Below are 16,538 nucleotides of genomic sequence, written 5' to 3' on the forward strand. Positions count from 1 at the left end.
GCTTAAATTAAGGTATACCTCATCGGAACCTTCAGAAATGAGTACGGACTCGTGGCTCGATTCGGGTTCGAACCTGTCTTCCAAATCGCCTTCCGATTCTGATTTGCAGGCTATCAGCACGAGGTAACTTTGATGCTTTTGTTCTTTGGCATTCGATTCATCCGAAGATGATTCATCCCACGTCGCCTTGAGTGCTTTCTTCTTGGTTTTGTCATTCTTCAACTTTAGGCACTCGTTCTTATAGTGCCCCTTCTTGTTGCATCCGAAGTAGGTCACATTTTTGTTGTTAGAATCGGTGGTGGAGTTGATCTTCTGTAGGTTATTTCCGCTGAAGTTCTTCTTTCTCCTGGTGAACATTTTTCTTACCAAGTTCACTAGGTATTCTTCGTCATCTGGGTCTTGGTCAGAATCACCTTTAGGTTCAGGTTTGGTTCCCAGATTATGGCGCTGAACGCAACCAAGAAGGATGAACCCGAGTCAGACTCAGAAGAAGACCAAGAAGCATATATGGTAAGGAATTTTAAAAAATTATTTCGATCTAATAAATTTAAAGAAATACAGAATAAGAAAAATCCAAGAAATAGAAGAAGGGTTCGTTGCTACTAGTGTCAAAAGGAAGGACACTTAAAAGAAATTTGCCCAGAATTAAAGAAGGACAAAGTCAAGATACCCAAGAAGCACAAGAACCTAAAAGTCACTTGGGATGACACTTCATCATCTGAATCCGAATTACAAGAATATGCCGGACTAGCACTGATGGTGAGCTATGAAGGGCAAAGTACATCGGAACCCAGCATCAATGAAGGGGGAGCGACTTCAGACGAATGCAACGAAACAGGGGGAGAGTCAGGCTTCAAGTCTGATATGGTAAGTGAGGTATGCCTCTTATCTCCTGATCAACTTTATTTTGGTATTAAGGCTATGGCAAAATCCATGTACAAATTAGAAAATAAAAATACCAAATTAAAAAATAAAATTTTAGAAATAAAAAGAATTTTGGCAAAATCTTGTCTAATAGAAGACTTTGATAACATAAAATTTGAAAATGATAAATTAAAAGAAGAAATAGAAAATTTGAAAAAGCCTACCTATTCAAATATGTCTACTTTTAAAAATTATAGAGGATTAAACTGGTACTATAGGTTTCACCAAAATAAAATCACAAAAATATCAAAAACCTATGTGTCTAGAAAATACTTGATTAACCCTATAGGAAGGAACCTCTATTGGATTCCAAAAACTTGTTTAATTTAAAAATTAAATTAGACGTAGCATTTTCAGCAAGAAAATTAAACATTTAATTTCTTTATGCGGCTTTGTCTAAGAAAGTGGTTGTTGCTCCAATAACCAAAAAGACCTAGTGTCTCGCCACTGTCTGGAAGCCAAGTATCGAAATAAGAGTTTAATTAAGTAACTGAAAAAACATTAAATTAATTTTTTTTAAATTAAAAAAAAAAACAAAAACAAAAAAATGCTTTAAAGGGTTACTCAATCTGTTTTGAAAAATATTTAATTTTTTTATTGTTAATTTAAAAGTATTTCTTTTAATTTTTAAAAAACTCTTCCAAATGGTTAACAATTTTATTTTAAAAAAATGGTTTCCCTTAGAAATTTTGCCTTAGAAATTTTTTCTTACTTAGATTTTTTTTAAAAGTTATTACTTATTCCGTTGCACATAATTTATTTTTAACTTTGAAAATTAAATTTTATTTTAACTTAGATTTTTTTAAAAAATTTTTAAAGTTGACCTTAGACTTGTTAAGAAACCCCAATTTTTTATGTGTTCAAAGGGGGATAAGAATGTTAAGTCTAGAGGGAGGTATAATTTCATTGAAAAATCATATTTGCACTTATTTGCAAACTTAATTGTTTTTACTTTATGTTTGTTTTACCCTAGCTTAACTTGGGTTGCTCACATCAAAAAGGAAGAGATTGTTGGAACCCCAAGGTGTTTTGATGTGATCAAACAAGTTAAGTTATGTCCTGTTTGTTTTAACCCTTGTGTGCAGGAGCTTAGGAGCATAGGAAGTCAAACGGAAGACGCGACTAGTGAGAAGGACGGTACGGGGAGAGAGCCAACGGGCTCGGTGCGTCCGAGGGATGCGGTGCCGCAGAAGAGTACACCGGTGGACGAGAAGAACGTGTGCGACGTTCGAGGGACGGGAAATTGGGGAGGAAGGCTGGTCGAGGAGAAGGTCGGAACTTGGGTTCGGGTGAGCCCTATTCCGGATGGCCGAGATCACCCAAGCTAGCGGAGCCGGAGCGAAAGACCCAAACTGAGACGAGTTGAATCGGAGCAGAGGTCCCGGACCGAGAAAAGTCAACCCTATTGACTTTCCTGGTCAGGGTGCTCGGAATCGACTTTTTGACCATATCGAGTTTTGACTCGATCTGAACGTTAGGGAATAAAGTTTATCCCCTCAGGGCGCCTGGACCCTTCGGGGTACCCCGAACAGTGCTATAATAGAGCACTGATTTCCACAGTTTATAACAACAACTTGTAATCCAATTCTTTCATTTATGCTTTTTCTTTTATGCTATCAACGCTGTAAGAGGCTACTCCGCCCAAAGGAGATCATCAGATAGTGCGCCATATTTTCCTTGGATTAGCAATCCTCTGATTGCAAACCAAGTAAATCCTCTGTGTCTGATTTCATTTAATTAGTCTCTTTTTGTTTTGATTACAAGTCTTATTATTAGTTGAAAATCCGAGAAAGGTTGGTTTATTTTTTCAGGGCAATTCACCCCTCCCCTCTTGCCGGCCTCCAAAGGGACTAACAATAAGAATGAATCATGATTTACCACTGCAATTTAGCATAATGTTTGGTAAATATGATTTGGACTCGGTTTGGATCATAAGGAGGACTTATTAAGAATGGACACTTAGAGATCACATTTCGTGTCATTCTTATATTATATATCCATATTTGATCTATCTTGTTAATGATATTAATACTGTGATTATTATTGAGTCTTGTTACAGTTATAGTAACTCTAACTTCTTTAGTTCTGTATTAATTGATTTAATGAATTAGATTATTTAAAGGGATATTTAACCTATAAAATTTTGACATGTTGAGCTCAACTAAGGCGTTATGTGGTGTACAAGAGATCAAACATAACTCAACTGGGAGATTGAAGGATTAAGTCCACATGGGTGGTTTTAATCAAATTAAGTCCACATGTGTGGACTTAAACTCTATAAGGTGGACTTACACTTGATTAATACACACAACTAATTGTCATTAAGGAACTAAACCTAAATTAAGTGATCTAATACTTTTAGCATGAAGGAGGTTTAGATTATTGGATGTGGATTCAATGTATAGATTCGTTAACCCGATTCATTAACATTAATGATTTGTTAAGGATGTATAATTAAGTTTTTATGTTGATGGTTCATATAGGATGAACTTTATATAAGGGAAGAAACTACTAATTAGGACACAAATTGAAACATTGACATTCAAGAGAGAGCTTATTTTTCCTCCTCTCTTCCCTATTGAGAAGGACTATGGATTACCGTTCATTCATGTAGAAAATCATTCCGCGCTTATAAGAACTCCAACGATAAGTAAGATCAATGGTTAATACGATGGATTTAAATTAGACCATTTGTTATATATCGTTATATTCGGTTTTCTATCCAATCTAACCTTATGGATGATGACAACTAGATTGCATCATATAGTTTGATTTGATGTATATAACCAACAACAACAAACCAAGATGATTATTTATATGAAATTCAATCAAATAGAAAAGGTTCGCTCACAGATGTCTTTCATGTTCAAATTCACTTAAATGAAATTATTTGTATATGCGGACATTTAAATCTCTAAATTTAATTTCACTAACCAGATAAACATATTGATATCATAATTTCATCAAATTTTAAATATCATAGTTTGGATGCTTAATATGTATTTCTTATGGACAAGTTCTTGAAAACTTTTAATTATATCATATTAGATATATAGTTCCAAGTTAAAATGAACTATTAGGGTCTTAATGATCTTAAATGAGTTCTTAAAAGACACAGAAATTGTACTATAATAATCCACTTCCTCTCTCTAAATAAAATTTGGTTAAATCTTATAATTTTAGTTTTGAAATTCCTTTTGATCTTATAAACTCATTTGTTGTCATGGGCAGAGAGCTCTAGCCCAGTTATTTTTTTTTTTATTACATATGTAAATTTTTTTACTTACATCAATTACCCAAAACTCAACACATCTCATTAAGTTCAAGCTAGGCCAGACCCGGGCCGGACCCGAATCGGTCCTGGCCCATAACCGTTCAGGCCCAAATTAAAAGATTTGATTATTTTATGTTGACACTGGATTTGGATTCGAATACAAATCTGCTGGATTAGAATTAAATATCTTAACCAATTAGACTATCATTGTTATTATTTTTATAAATCACTTAATTATATAATAATTAATTAATTAATTAATACTTCCTTTTGGTATACCATCATTAATAATTGAAGAAAAATAGGAGAGAGGCTTATTCAACAACGGCTCCATTTTTATATCCTCCTCCATCCGTCCTTAATTATAGGTTTGTAATTTTTGAAAGGTTCCATCAATTCTCAAGCACTATATCCTCCTCCATATTTATTTATTTATTTATTTTTAGAATAATGATTTGTAGTGAAAAAAATCTAAAGAAAAAATTTATAGTATCTGATTTTATATATCCATCCGGAACTTTTTCCAAATTTTTTTAAAACATATTATTTCTATTTTTTATTTTTAAGTATTTATTGCCTTTTTTTTTTCCTCCTAACATGTAGCACAGGTTGGACCAAACTTAATCCATTCCTAAATTATATATATATAAAAGAAAGTGAATTAAGATGAACTTGTCCCCACATTAACTTATTGCACACCTAGACAAGGGGAGGGGAGGGAAAATATAATTGGAAGAGGTAAATATTTATTATTTAATGAGACATGAAAAAACAAGCAATTGAAAGAAGGAAAATGAGGTGTCACATTCTATTTGGTTGTTGCGAGGCTGACATTCGAACATCACGTGAAGGCCAAGAAATTGCCACGCCTATAAATACTGTTCATTAGCACCGGCCAGAGAAATCACAAGGGAGGAAAAAGGGGAAAGAGAAAACAGCCGGATGACGGAGAAGTCGACCGAAGAGGTCATCGAGGCGGCCTCCGGCGCTCACTTCCGCAGCTTCCGCCTGGACTCCCTCTGCCTGTCTTCCTCCACCCCGTCATCGCCTTCTTCCGCTGAGGCATCGCTCCTCCGATCTCCCGAATGCCCCGCCGCCGACGCGGTTTCCCTGAAGCAGCCCTTTTTCATCGGTGACCTTTTAAAATGATAACCCAAGGCGCCTCTTGTCTAGATCGGTTAAATAGTTCTTGTATGATTAGCGTTAAGTTTGCTTCTTCGTTTAGGGGTCTGCGGGGGTACGGCTTCGGGGAAGACCACGGTCTGCGACAGGATCATACAGCAGCTACACGATCAACGCGTCGTTCTAGTGAATCAGGTAAAGAAAATGTATTTTATTTTATTTTTGTCATCAACACGTGTTTCATCACTTTGTTGTTTCGGTGAAATCCAAATAATGCTCTTTCTTTTGTGTTTGTGTGTGAGAGAGAGTCTGCTGGACGTGCATTATATGAAACACGTGGGCACAGATAGTTGCGGAAGCCGCATTTGGGGAACCGTAATGACGACGTGATTCGACTATAAATTAGGGCTTGCATTTTTTGAGACGTTAATATATTTGCTTCAGTCTTTTATTGGATTTCATCTATGTGAGGGTGAGAGGATGCATACATTCTGGAGCATTTATTCTTGCTTCAGTGCTCATAAATCTTTGTTCCCTTGACTGTGTATTCTCCCTACTTACAGCAAACTTGAGGTATGATGAAGTTATCCTATCCTAATCGCGATGTGTTCAAGCGTTGCCATCTTCTGTGATGAGAAATAGTTAATGATTTTGAGAATCATCACATTGTCTGATTGGTTGAGATTACAATAAGTGCCTTCTTGTTCTCTTGATTTAGGTGGATATTTTATTTTGTCTCAGTCTCTATCAGTAGGCAAGATGGATATATTTATGTTTACAATCAGACTATATATATATATATATATATATATATCTTAAGTAGAAGGGCTGGAATTTTTATAATTAGTACAGAATTGACTTTTGACTGCATAAAGATTAATAGCCTCTTAGAGATGGTACAGAATTGCCATACAAAGATTGAACGGTAACTTACAGTGTTGCTAGCACTTGCTCTGTCCATTTCCTGAAAAGATTTACTCCAAAAAGAACAAAAAAATTTATCCAAATGTGAATTTTCATTCTTCACCATAGCCTCCTAGAGATGGTTTCCCACAATCAAATTGTACAGAGCTTCCTCTAGGCATCACGATGCTAATAAAGCTGAACCAGCATTCATGGCCTACACATTGTCCTTTTTTCTAGAGGGAATTAACTATCAATAATGTGAAGAGGAGCCTTGGTGCAATTGTAAAGTTGCAACTGTGTGACCTTGTGGTCACGGGTTCAAGTTACGAAAACTATCTCTTGTAATGCAGGATAAGGCTGCGTACAATAGACTCACTGGTCCAACCCTTCCCCGGGACCCTGTATTGGCGGAAAGTTTGTGCACCAGTTTCCCTTTTAATTAACTATGGATAATGTGCAAGGTTGTATTGCAGTTGAATATTAACGCATCTTTCCTACTTTCTTCTTTGAGTTTGTATGAACTTTGTTATGTTGAAAGCCAAATTTGCTTCTTGTGCATGACGGATCCTCATTGTCTATTAGAAGATACATGATCTAGCAAGGCACATCTGAACTTGGTCATTTTAATCGTTGCCTTCCTTGTTAGCTAAATCTATGATTCTTATTACTTAGGATTCATTTTATTGTGGGCTAACTGCTGAAGAATCTAAGCATGTCCAGGACTACAATTTTGATCATCCTGGTAATTATTTTATTATCTTGTGTTACTCATCACTTACTAATTGTATTGAACTTTATAGATAGCACTAAGCATAGGCAAATGTTTCTACCTATAGGAATTTATGATTTCTTCATAGTAACTTCTAATACCTTCTCATTAAATTTTGGTAGATGCCTTTGATACTGAACAACTTTTAGAGTGCATGAAAAAGCTAAAAAGTGGCTATTCTGTCAATGTTCCCATTTACGATTTTAAGAAGCACCAGCGTTGCCCTGAAAACTTCAGAAAGGTATCTATAGATTAGACTAGAATGCTTGTTATTGCTATTCAAATATTATGTTTGTTCCAAAATAAAGTATTTTGAAGTTTGCTGTTGCTTAATTATCTTAATATTCTTAATGGAAATCTTAAATGCAGCCTGATACTGGATATGTGTTATATAGTAGTCGACTCTTACCACTGCCATGCATTTTGTACAAACCTTTTCAAGCCCCAGATCCATATATCTTGGGTTCTTGAACCCCTGATATGTTATTTGGTTTAACTAGATTTAAATGATTACTCATAAATTCCTTTTTGTACATCCTTTTTTCCTTCTGTTTCTGTAAATATGTATCATGATTACATAAATTCCAACTTAAATTCCTAGGATATTATCATTTAAATGAGTCAGTTTAAGCATTCATTGTTTCTTTAATATTCATTGGCTTGGAATATCTAGATATTCAGACTCAATCATTGTTTCTCAGGTAAATGCATCAGATGTCATTATTTTGGAGGGTATCCTTGTTTTTCATGATTCTCGAGTTCGTGACTTGATGAACATGAAGATATTTGTTGACACAGGTAGATAATTTGTTTTCTTCATTTTCATTTATGCTTGAAAGTTGAAATTGCTTCTAAACACAAGAACCTGATCCAAAGTTCTGGTTTTCAGCTATTTGTTATATGTTTATTTTCTCGTTTCATGGAGCCACAATTCATGTGGCATGACAAATGGCCTTAATCAATTTAGATTTATTGAACACAGTTCTATTTGAAGTTTTTTATATGGGTTTTCATCACAATTAACATATTTTAGAGGAATTAGAACTCTCAGAGTTCATTTTCTTATAAAACGATTAAAAGCTTTATGGGTTCTTTAGAGATCCATGGATCTTTCTAGTACAATTTACCCATTTTTTGTTATGGTTGAAGATATTATTTTGTCATTTTCTTTTTGCTGCATTTAGTAGAATATGCATGTACAATGAAAATATGCTTTCCCATTGGAAATATGTTTATTAAAAGTTGAAGTGTCTCAATCAAGTCACTTGTTCATCATGGATAAGTGTATTGTTTTTATAGTATGAGAGACTTGCAGGGTAGAGAAGCAATAGGGAAAAAGAGTAGAAGCAAGCAGAAATATAAGGAGAGCAAAAACAATTCCTAGACATTCTAATAAAACAGCCTTTTTCACTTATGGCATTATGTTAGCCTTTTTCACTTATGGCATTATGTTAGCCTTTTTCACTTATGACATTATGTTACTATTCCTAGAGTTTTTAAATAACCAGACATCATTAGTTTGACTTTGGACTTTCATTTTTTTTAATATAATCAGCTACTGAAGGAATTTAAATACTGTTGGTAGCCTATGGGCCAGAATCTCAACCTTCTTGTATCAACGACTTCAGCATCTTCTCGTTCATGAATGGTATACTGCAATATCCAAGCATGCGAGCTTCCTTCTGTTGTACAGAATGCTTAATGAGAGTCCTAGAAACTTTGAAAGAACATCCAGACAAGTCCACACTTAATTCCTATTGGCTAGCCTAACTAGTCAGTATACAGGATTGGGCTATGCAGTCTTAATCCACAGGTGCAAAGATCTATTCCTTTCCAGTTGTGTCTAGAAGAAATCTTTGGAAGTTTTTGTATACCTTGAACTAAGGTTTCAGCTTCAATTATGGATTGGAGATCCCTTATTAGTTATACCTGGAATTGTTGAAAGGAACTAAGAAGTTATATTGAAAATGGCCCTTAGTTGTCTAGAGTTTAGCATTACTATAATATCTCCTACTTATAGTTCAATGAATATCAATGTCCAACAAACTAGGCGAATTTTGATGTGGATCTGTACACTTACCTGTCATTATTTTATTTTGATACCCAAGTTTTACTTCTCTTATCTTCAATGGATTGTTTAGATCCTGATATAAGGCTTGCTAGAAGAATAAAGCGTGATACTATTGAGAGAGGCAGAGATGTTAACTCAGTTCTTGAACAGGTGCTTCCTTTTATTTGGGATTTAACTTTTTTACTTGGAAATTTACATTTTATCTTCTTTGCTTCTTCTCATGACACCCATAGTCTACTTCTTTGCTTCCAACGTGCATTCTGGGCTAATTCCTGAAGCATCATTTATTTAATGGTACAGGATAAATTATTTGAAACATTGCAATGGACTGAAATATTTATGTTGATTTTTTACTAGCATATGATTATCAAACACAATGATGCAGGGGTTGCCTATCCTTTTTGAAAATCAGATATTCAAATTATTATTTGCTAGATGTTCTCTTTTGTTTTAGCTAAATAGAATGATTCCGTTGACATCTTTCTCATTGTTTTAAAAGGCAGTGGCCTAGAGGTTTCGGCAAGGCACCACTTCACCTAACTACTAGGTGGTCCCTCTTTGGCGATCCTTTTAAGTGGCCCAAGTGGACCAGAAGAAAAAAAACCGCCTAAAGAATTTTTTTTGTAAATTGCTAACTCATTTGATATTAGAAAGCAACTTTAATTCTTCTTATTAACCCATTTTACACCACTTTGTTTGTATGGGCCTCCCACTTTGTACTTTCACCTTTCCTTTTTAACTCGTTGTTGGTGATTTGTATTGAATTTTGACCCTCTTTTCTTTTATCTCTCCTTAGGTGTGCTCTCCCTCTTCTCTTATCTTCTTTTCTCATGTATTACTAATTTTTTATCATTTAATCTTAGCATGTGTAGTATATTTTTAGATTTTGTGATTGATTTTTTTTAGTTGCCACGAGAAATATGAAATAGTTTGTTGTTATTATGAGATTACTGATTATTTATCAATTACAACTTGATTATTTGTAATTGTAAATTTATTTTGATTGATACAATTATATATATATTAATGTTAATTAATTTAATATATTAATTTTAATTTTAATATTATTTTAAGGTCAACCTCTTAGGTGCTCACCTATCACTTGAAAATTGCCTTTTAATACTTTTCTACTTCATATCGTTTCATATCTTGCATGTTGAGATTAGACCATCCTACTAAACTAGTAGTTAAATCTTGACAATAGTTCCTGTTAATTACACATGGAATTCAAAATATCACTTTAGACAGTATGGGGTATATGCAGTGGAAAACAAGTTTCTATTCTTATCTCACCCTTGTGTGAGGTCTTTCCTTTCCAAATAATAATTTTGTTCAGAAGAACTTCTCCAGATGTTTACATGCATGAGCTTAGTTTAGTATAGTTTTCATTATTGGAAAAGATTTTGAAGAGATTTTCTTTCTTGACTTTTCTATATCAAGGGTTAATTAAAGTTATTATCTGCATTATTTGATGACTTCTAGTTAAAAATTTGATATATTTTCATATGAATAGATATGATCATTTTCTTGATTGGGTCATTCTATTAAACTCGTTTTGTTACTTAAAATGCAATACCACTGTTTTAAAAAAAAGTTATACTATGAGTGAAAATTCATAAACGTATGATATAAACTTAAATGTATGTGCAAAGATACTAAAAACCAATCATATACCACTGAAATTAACACATATTAAATTTTGTTTATGTGAATTTTATTTTTTCTTTGAATTAATTCAAAATTTTATATTAGATCTTTGTGTATGTGCTGCTCTCTCTCTCTATATATACATATACTAGAATTGCTCGAGTCCAAAATATTCTTCAAGCACTATTAGTTGGTTAAAAAATATATTGTTATTATTGCTAAAGATATATTCTAATAATTTATCTTTCAATAAGTTGGAATACTTTTTTCTCATAAAAGATGTATATTCTGAAATATTCTAGAAAATCAATTTTATAAATATTTATATCAATACTTTTATTTCAAGATGATGATAATTTTGTTATTTAGTACTATAATGTAGTTCTTGACTACTAAATTAACTCATTCCTTGTTAAATTAATAATTACATGGATGAGTGGCATCGAAATATTTTCCATTTTCATTTACTTATTTAGCGACCTATGCTTAAAATACAAGCTTGAATTGGAGTTTGGTAATTGGATTGTCTTTTTTCAGTCTATCAAATATATGTGCTTATTCCATTATAATGTTTTTTCAGAAGCTTTATTACTAGAATTAGAACCTGAAAATTAAAGAATTAAATTTATTTATGACTATTTGTTCATGGATTTAACACTACTGTGAGCCTTTTCTACTCTGGTAAAATGTTGTGGACTTTGCTTTAATAATCCATTTATGATCTAAATAGGCAAATGTTCATTGATTTGCAGTACGGGAAGTTTGTCAAGCCTTCTTTTGATGATTTTATTCTTCCATCGAAGAAGTATGCTGATGTCATCATACCACGTGGAGGTGATAACATTGTTGCAATAGATCTCATTGTACAACATATCCGAACGAAGCTTGGTCAACATGACTTGTGCAAAATCTATTCTAATGTATTTGTTATTCAGTCAACATTCCAGGTAACACTTCTAAAGATTGCACAATTGTTATATTCAGCCAGATGCGCTTATCCATTTCAAATCCTGTTATGTTAAGAAAATGAGCTCCTAGTCTAATACTAATCTTAACAGATACGAGGAATGCATACACTTATTCGTGATAGGGACATAGCAACACCGGATTTTGTCTTCTATTCAGATAGGCTCATAAGACTGGTATTCTGAACTTGTTTTCTATTTTCCTTAAAGCTATGGATTGTCACAGTTGAAATGCCAATTTTTCCTATTATAGAAGTAATATCTTCTCTTTGTTGTAACGCAAAGTATTATTCCAGGTTGTGGAGCATGGCCTCGGTCATTTACCATTTACTGAGAAGCAGGTGCTCACACCAACAGGTGGCTTATTGCTTTACAAGTTATCTGTGTTGAAAATTATAGTATGTTATTTGCCACTGACAATTTAGTTCATTCCTAATGGGATAAAACCATTTAATTAAATAAACCCTACACGCTATGCAATGCAATAAGAAGTTTTAAAAAGAGGATTTATAGAAGTAGGGGATACCATTTTTATAAGTGTAATGGCACACGGGAACTTATAAGATTTTATTCAAGGAAAGAGAGGTGTATGCTTATTTTAAGCTTATCAGGCTTGCATTTTATCCACTTTCCTACTATTCTTCCATATATTGTTCATGTTTGTTTCCGTGTCGCGACTGCATTTCATGTCATGTTTCCTTATGATCCTAATTTTATTTGACTATTTTGGATTTGATACTGATGATTGCTACTAGAAAGTTTTGGATTAAGAGATTTAGCTGGACATCTTATTCCATGCTTGATTTATGGCACTATTAAAGAGCCTTATTTTCATAGGTCCATAGTGCATCCTTAGCCAGAGAGGATTCTTTGGCTTGGTTTGCAGCTGCAAGTTGTTTACGGGGGCAGATAAATAGAGAATGTTCAGATGCCAAACAGGGTCCTTGCAAAAGAATTATAGTTTCGTGACTTTGGTCAGTACATGTACAGTAGTAATGTTGTCTGGGAGATCAACATCTTGATTGGATGAGTAATCTAAATGCATTGTGATGATAATGCAATACCCAGTTGGAATGCTTCACTCTGGGTGGAGATTAAGTTAAAAAAATTCACACGGGATGCTTTTTTGGGTTGGAGAATAAGACAAAAATTCAAGTTTTGTTGAGATACACAAATCACTAAATGCATTATGATGATAATGCAATACCTAGTTGAGATGCTTTACTCTGGGTGGAGATTAAGATAAAATACGACACTGAAACCAGGAGTTAATTGAAGATACACAAGCTGACCTACTTTTAAATGGCTATTTTGTTATTGATTATAAGTTTGTGTGAACTCATGATTTTGGGCCCTTTTTTGGTATAGGATCTACATACATAGGTGTCAACTTCTGCAAGAAACTTTGTGGGGTGTCTATTGTTCGAAGGTGAGATCTGATTCAGGTATTGCTTATTTTTTAAGAATGCAGATTCTTAAATCTATGCAAAAATAAGTAGAATCTTTATATGTTACTTCAGCAAAGATTCCATTTCTTAATTTCATTATCAGAAGGCCAATCTGATAACCTATAATTTCTACTTTGTTTGAGTTTCCATGTTCCCTTGTCATTTTTCCATCCATTGTCATTATGGCTGATTTACTATCTTTGATTCATGTCTTAACCTACATCCTTGTTTTGGTTCAGTTTATAATCACACTTATAAAAAGGCTGAAATTTAAGAAAAATACAGGGGTGTAGTTTCAACAAAAATGATATCCAGAATGAATACCTTCTGTGTATTGAGCTTCAACTTTCTTTGTTTGTTGCAGTGGTGAAAGCATGGAGAACGCACTGCGGGCATGTTGTAAAGGAATAAAGATTGGTAAAATTCTCATCCATCGTGACGGAGACAACGGAAAGCAGGTAGGAATTCAAAGATTTGATTCTGAGTCATGGTTGGTCACCAATATATTGATATATTTTTCTTCCTTCAGCTCATATATGAGAAACTTCCAAAGGACATTCATGAGCGTCATGTGCTACTTTTAGATCCTGTTCTTGCTACAGGTCAGTATAATGTGTTCATGTACACTTCACCTTCTCTCTAGAAAAAACTTTGCAAAATTTCACAATATCTAGTTGACTTTTCCCATGAAAGATCAATAATTTATATTTCTCTTAATTTTTTCGTATACAGTGAAACCAAAAATGACTAATTTTGAAGGATGTGTTGGTTTGAGGAATGTAACTTTCCTTGCAAAACCACATTAGTATGCATGCGATTGCCATTTACTAGAATGTAGGAAATATAAGCAGACACATTTGCTGTTCTACTTTTAGAGTTTGTACTGTTCCATTTTTCATAGTATTTACTTTTCCATGATGTAAGTTAAATCCTCAGGTAATTCCGCAAACGAAGCCATAGAACTCCTCTTACAGAAAGGAGTTCCCGAGAAGCGAATAATTTTTCTTAACCTGATATCGGTGAGATCTTAAACTTTGTGTTCTTTTAGGCTTGGATTCTAACTTACTGGATTCTGTCCACGCAGGCACCTGAGGGAATTCGCTGCGTATGCAAACGATTCCCGTCGTTGAAGATTGTCACCTCTGAGATCGATGCTTCGCTTAATGAAGACTATCGAGTTATCCCAGGGTTGGGCGAGTTTGGCGATCGCTATTTTGGCACTGATAGATGAGCACATTAATTTATGATTCTTGCTTCATTTTGATCTGAGTGCATAGAATGCTTTTTTGATGAGCTAGCTATTCGTTATTCAAAGTAAAAAAAAATAATATGACATGAATTCATACAATATTTTTTTGGAATTCAATTGCTTTTTTGAGCATTTCTTTTGATTCTTATTTGAGTTGCTATCCATCGAATCTCTCGAATGGGTAGTGTCTGTATGGTGTAGATCTTCTGTAGAACGAGGTATTCACACAGAAAGTTTGATATTCTTTTATTTATTTTGATTAAATTTACACAATTTGATCAGTTAACTTCATTTCAATCAAGTTATTGTTCTTTGATATCAATCCCACAAAATTATTGTTCTTTGATCTTAATCATTGAAATGCATTCTAACTTCATTTCACGCTCTTTCAAATGTTAAACAGGTTAGGCAAGTGGAAGGGAGTGAACTTGTTAAGCATGCAGATAAGATTGGTCGAGTAGGATGACTGACTTGAGTTGGATAGGTCGAACAGGTTATGGATTTGTGAGATGAATGCATTGAATAGGCTAACCAAGACTAACCAAGACGGCTAAGCCAAAATGAGCCGGACAAAACCAAGTAATATAGAAAAGGAGGATTGTAAATGAACCAAGCATTCGTGAACAAACTTAGTGTTCGGCTTGATAAGAACTTGTTTACGTTCGTTCAATATACATAAGATTAATTAAACAAACAAGCTTGAACAACTCGTTAAGCTAAATAAACAAATTTGAACATGTGTTTAGCTCGTTAACGTTCGTGAACAATGTTCGTGAACAATATTCATGAATAATGTTCATGAACAATGTTTGTGAACAACGTTCATGAACAATGTTCACGAACCATATTCATGAATAAAATTTTTTCCAATATACTAAATAAACAATAAAATAAAATAAATAAATAAATAAATTTAAATTATCAAGTTCAATAATCAATCAAATAACTAAAAGTTACAAATAAACTTAAATTGAGAGTTTGATAACATCTAAACGAATCAAATTCGAACCAAGCTCAAACTAAACTTGAATTGAGAACTTGATAACATCTAAACGAACTAAGTTCAAGCCAAGTTTCAAACAAGCTCAAGCTCATAAAAAATAAACTAAGCCAAGCTTAAATACTCATTTCAAAAGCTTGGTTCATTTTAAGCTCGGCTCGACTTGATTACCTTATCAAATAAGTTTGAACACCTCAAAGTTCGACTCTGCTTGTTTACAATCCTATAGAAAAGTTGAGTGAGGTGGGTGAGTTAGGTGAGCCGAGTGAAACAAAGTAAGTAGATTAACTATTTAATAAATTAAATAGGATAAACAAGTTGAAAGAGTTGGGTGAGTGAATGCAGCTAATGGGTCGAGCTAACTTGACAAACCACGCAAACTAGAAAATCTAATAGGACCGTGCAAGAGAGGCTTGGTAAAACGGATAGGATGAGCAAATTAGATATTGAACTAAGTGGATCAAACGAGCTAACTGAACCAATTACGATGAGTAAGATAGACCAAGTGAATCAGAAAGCATAGATGGGCTAAGCGAGCTAGACAAATTGCCAAAAGAGACTGCAATGCATAAATTGAACAAGGATTGTTAATTAAATAGGTGCTAGACGTTCTTCATTGTTACTTTAAATTTCTTATTTATTAGAGCTGAGTTGTTGCGCATATTAACGATCCAAGTGTTTAGCAATTCGGCAATTTCGCAAATGACAAAAAAAAGCAAAAAAAAGTTGATGATTCAAACTAGTGATCTAGCTGGTTGATCTCAATCGACTTTGATGTACCCGGGGGAATATGCTCGGGTGAATCAACCCGTCTAGGTCAATCAACTTGCAGATAGGAACATTCTCTTTGGGTCCCGTCTGACCGTCCAGACGAACACGCTTAACCCAGCGTTTGCACAAAGGAGTCCACCTGGGCGAAAGTGTCCTTGCTGAGCTATTTTCTTGGACCTCAACCTTCGACATAATCTCAGACACTGTACCTTGCGATCCATAACCGCTCCTGACGGAGTGGTATGCATCGGATGTGATGCCTAGCAAACGACTATACCATGACAAGTGTACGATTCTATTATTGTCCTCCCGACCGACCCTTTTTCGTCGACTCAGCCAGCTATCGGTTTGCGCGGTAGCCCACGTAGGCCCTCTCCTACTCCAGTTATATA

At 34.2% G+C, this 16,538-nt stretch overlaps 1 protein-coding gene across 1 annotated transcript; it reads left to right on the top strand.

Annotated features, from left to right (window-relative positions):
- The first annotated feature begins 5,083 nt into the window (after positions 1 to 5,083).
- LOC122047001 (uridine kinase-like protein 1, chloroplastic) lies at positions 5,084 to 14,672 on the top strand. Its single transcript, XM_042607999.1, has 14 exons — positions 5,084 to 5,330; positions 5,424 to 5,515; positions 6,899 to 6,968; positions 7,118 to 7,236; positions 7,697 to 7,793; positions 9,137 to 9,216; positions 11,466 to 11,660; positions 11,772 to 11,855; positions 11,975 to 12,035; positions 13,047 to 13,107; positions 13,491 to 13,584; positions 13,656 to 13,728; positions 14,063 to 14,145; positions 14,211 to 14,672. Exons 1-14 carry the CDS (start codon positions 5,141 to 5,143, stop codon positions 14,355 to 14,357), a joined length of 1,446 nt encoding a protein of 481 aa, XP_042463933.1. The 5' UTR covers positions 5,084 to 5,140; the 3' UTR covers positions 14,358 to 14,672.
- Positions 14,673 to 16,538: the final 1,866 nt, after the last annotated feature.

This window comes from Zingiber officinale, chromosome 2B, assembly GCF_018446385.1.
Source record: "Zingiber officinale cultivar Zhangliang chromosome 2B, Zo_v1.1, whole genome shotgun sequence".
Taxonomy (NCBI): domain Eukaryota; kingdom Viridiplantae; phylum Streptophyta; class Magnoliopsida; order Zingiberales; family Zingiberaceae; genus Zingiber; species Zingiber officinale.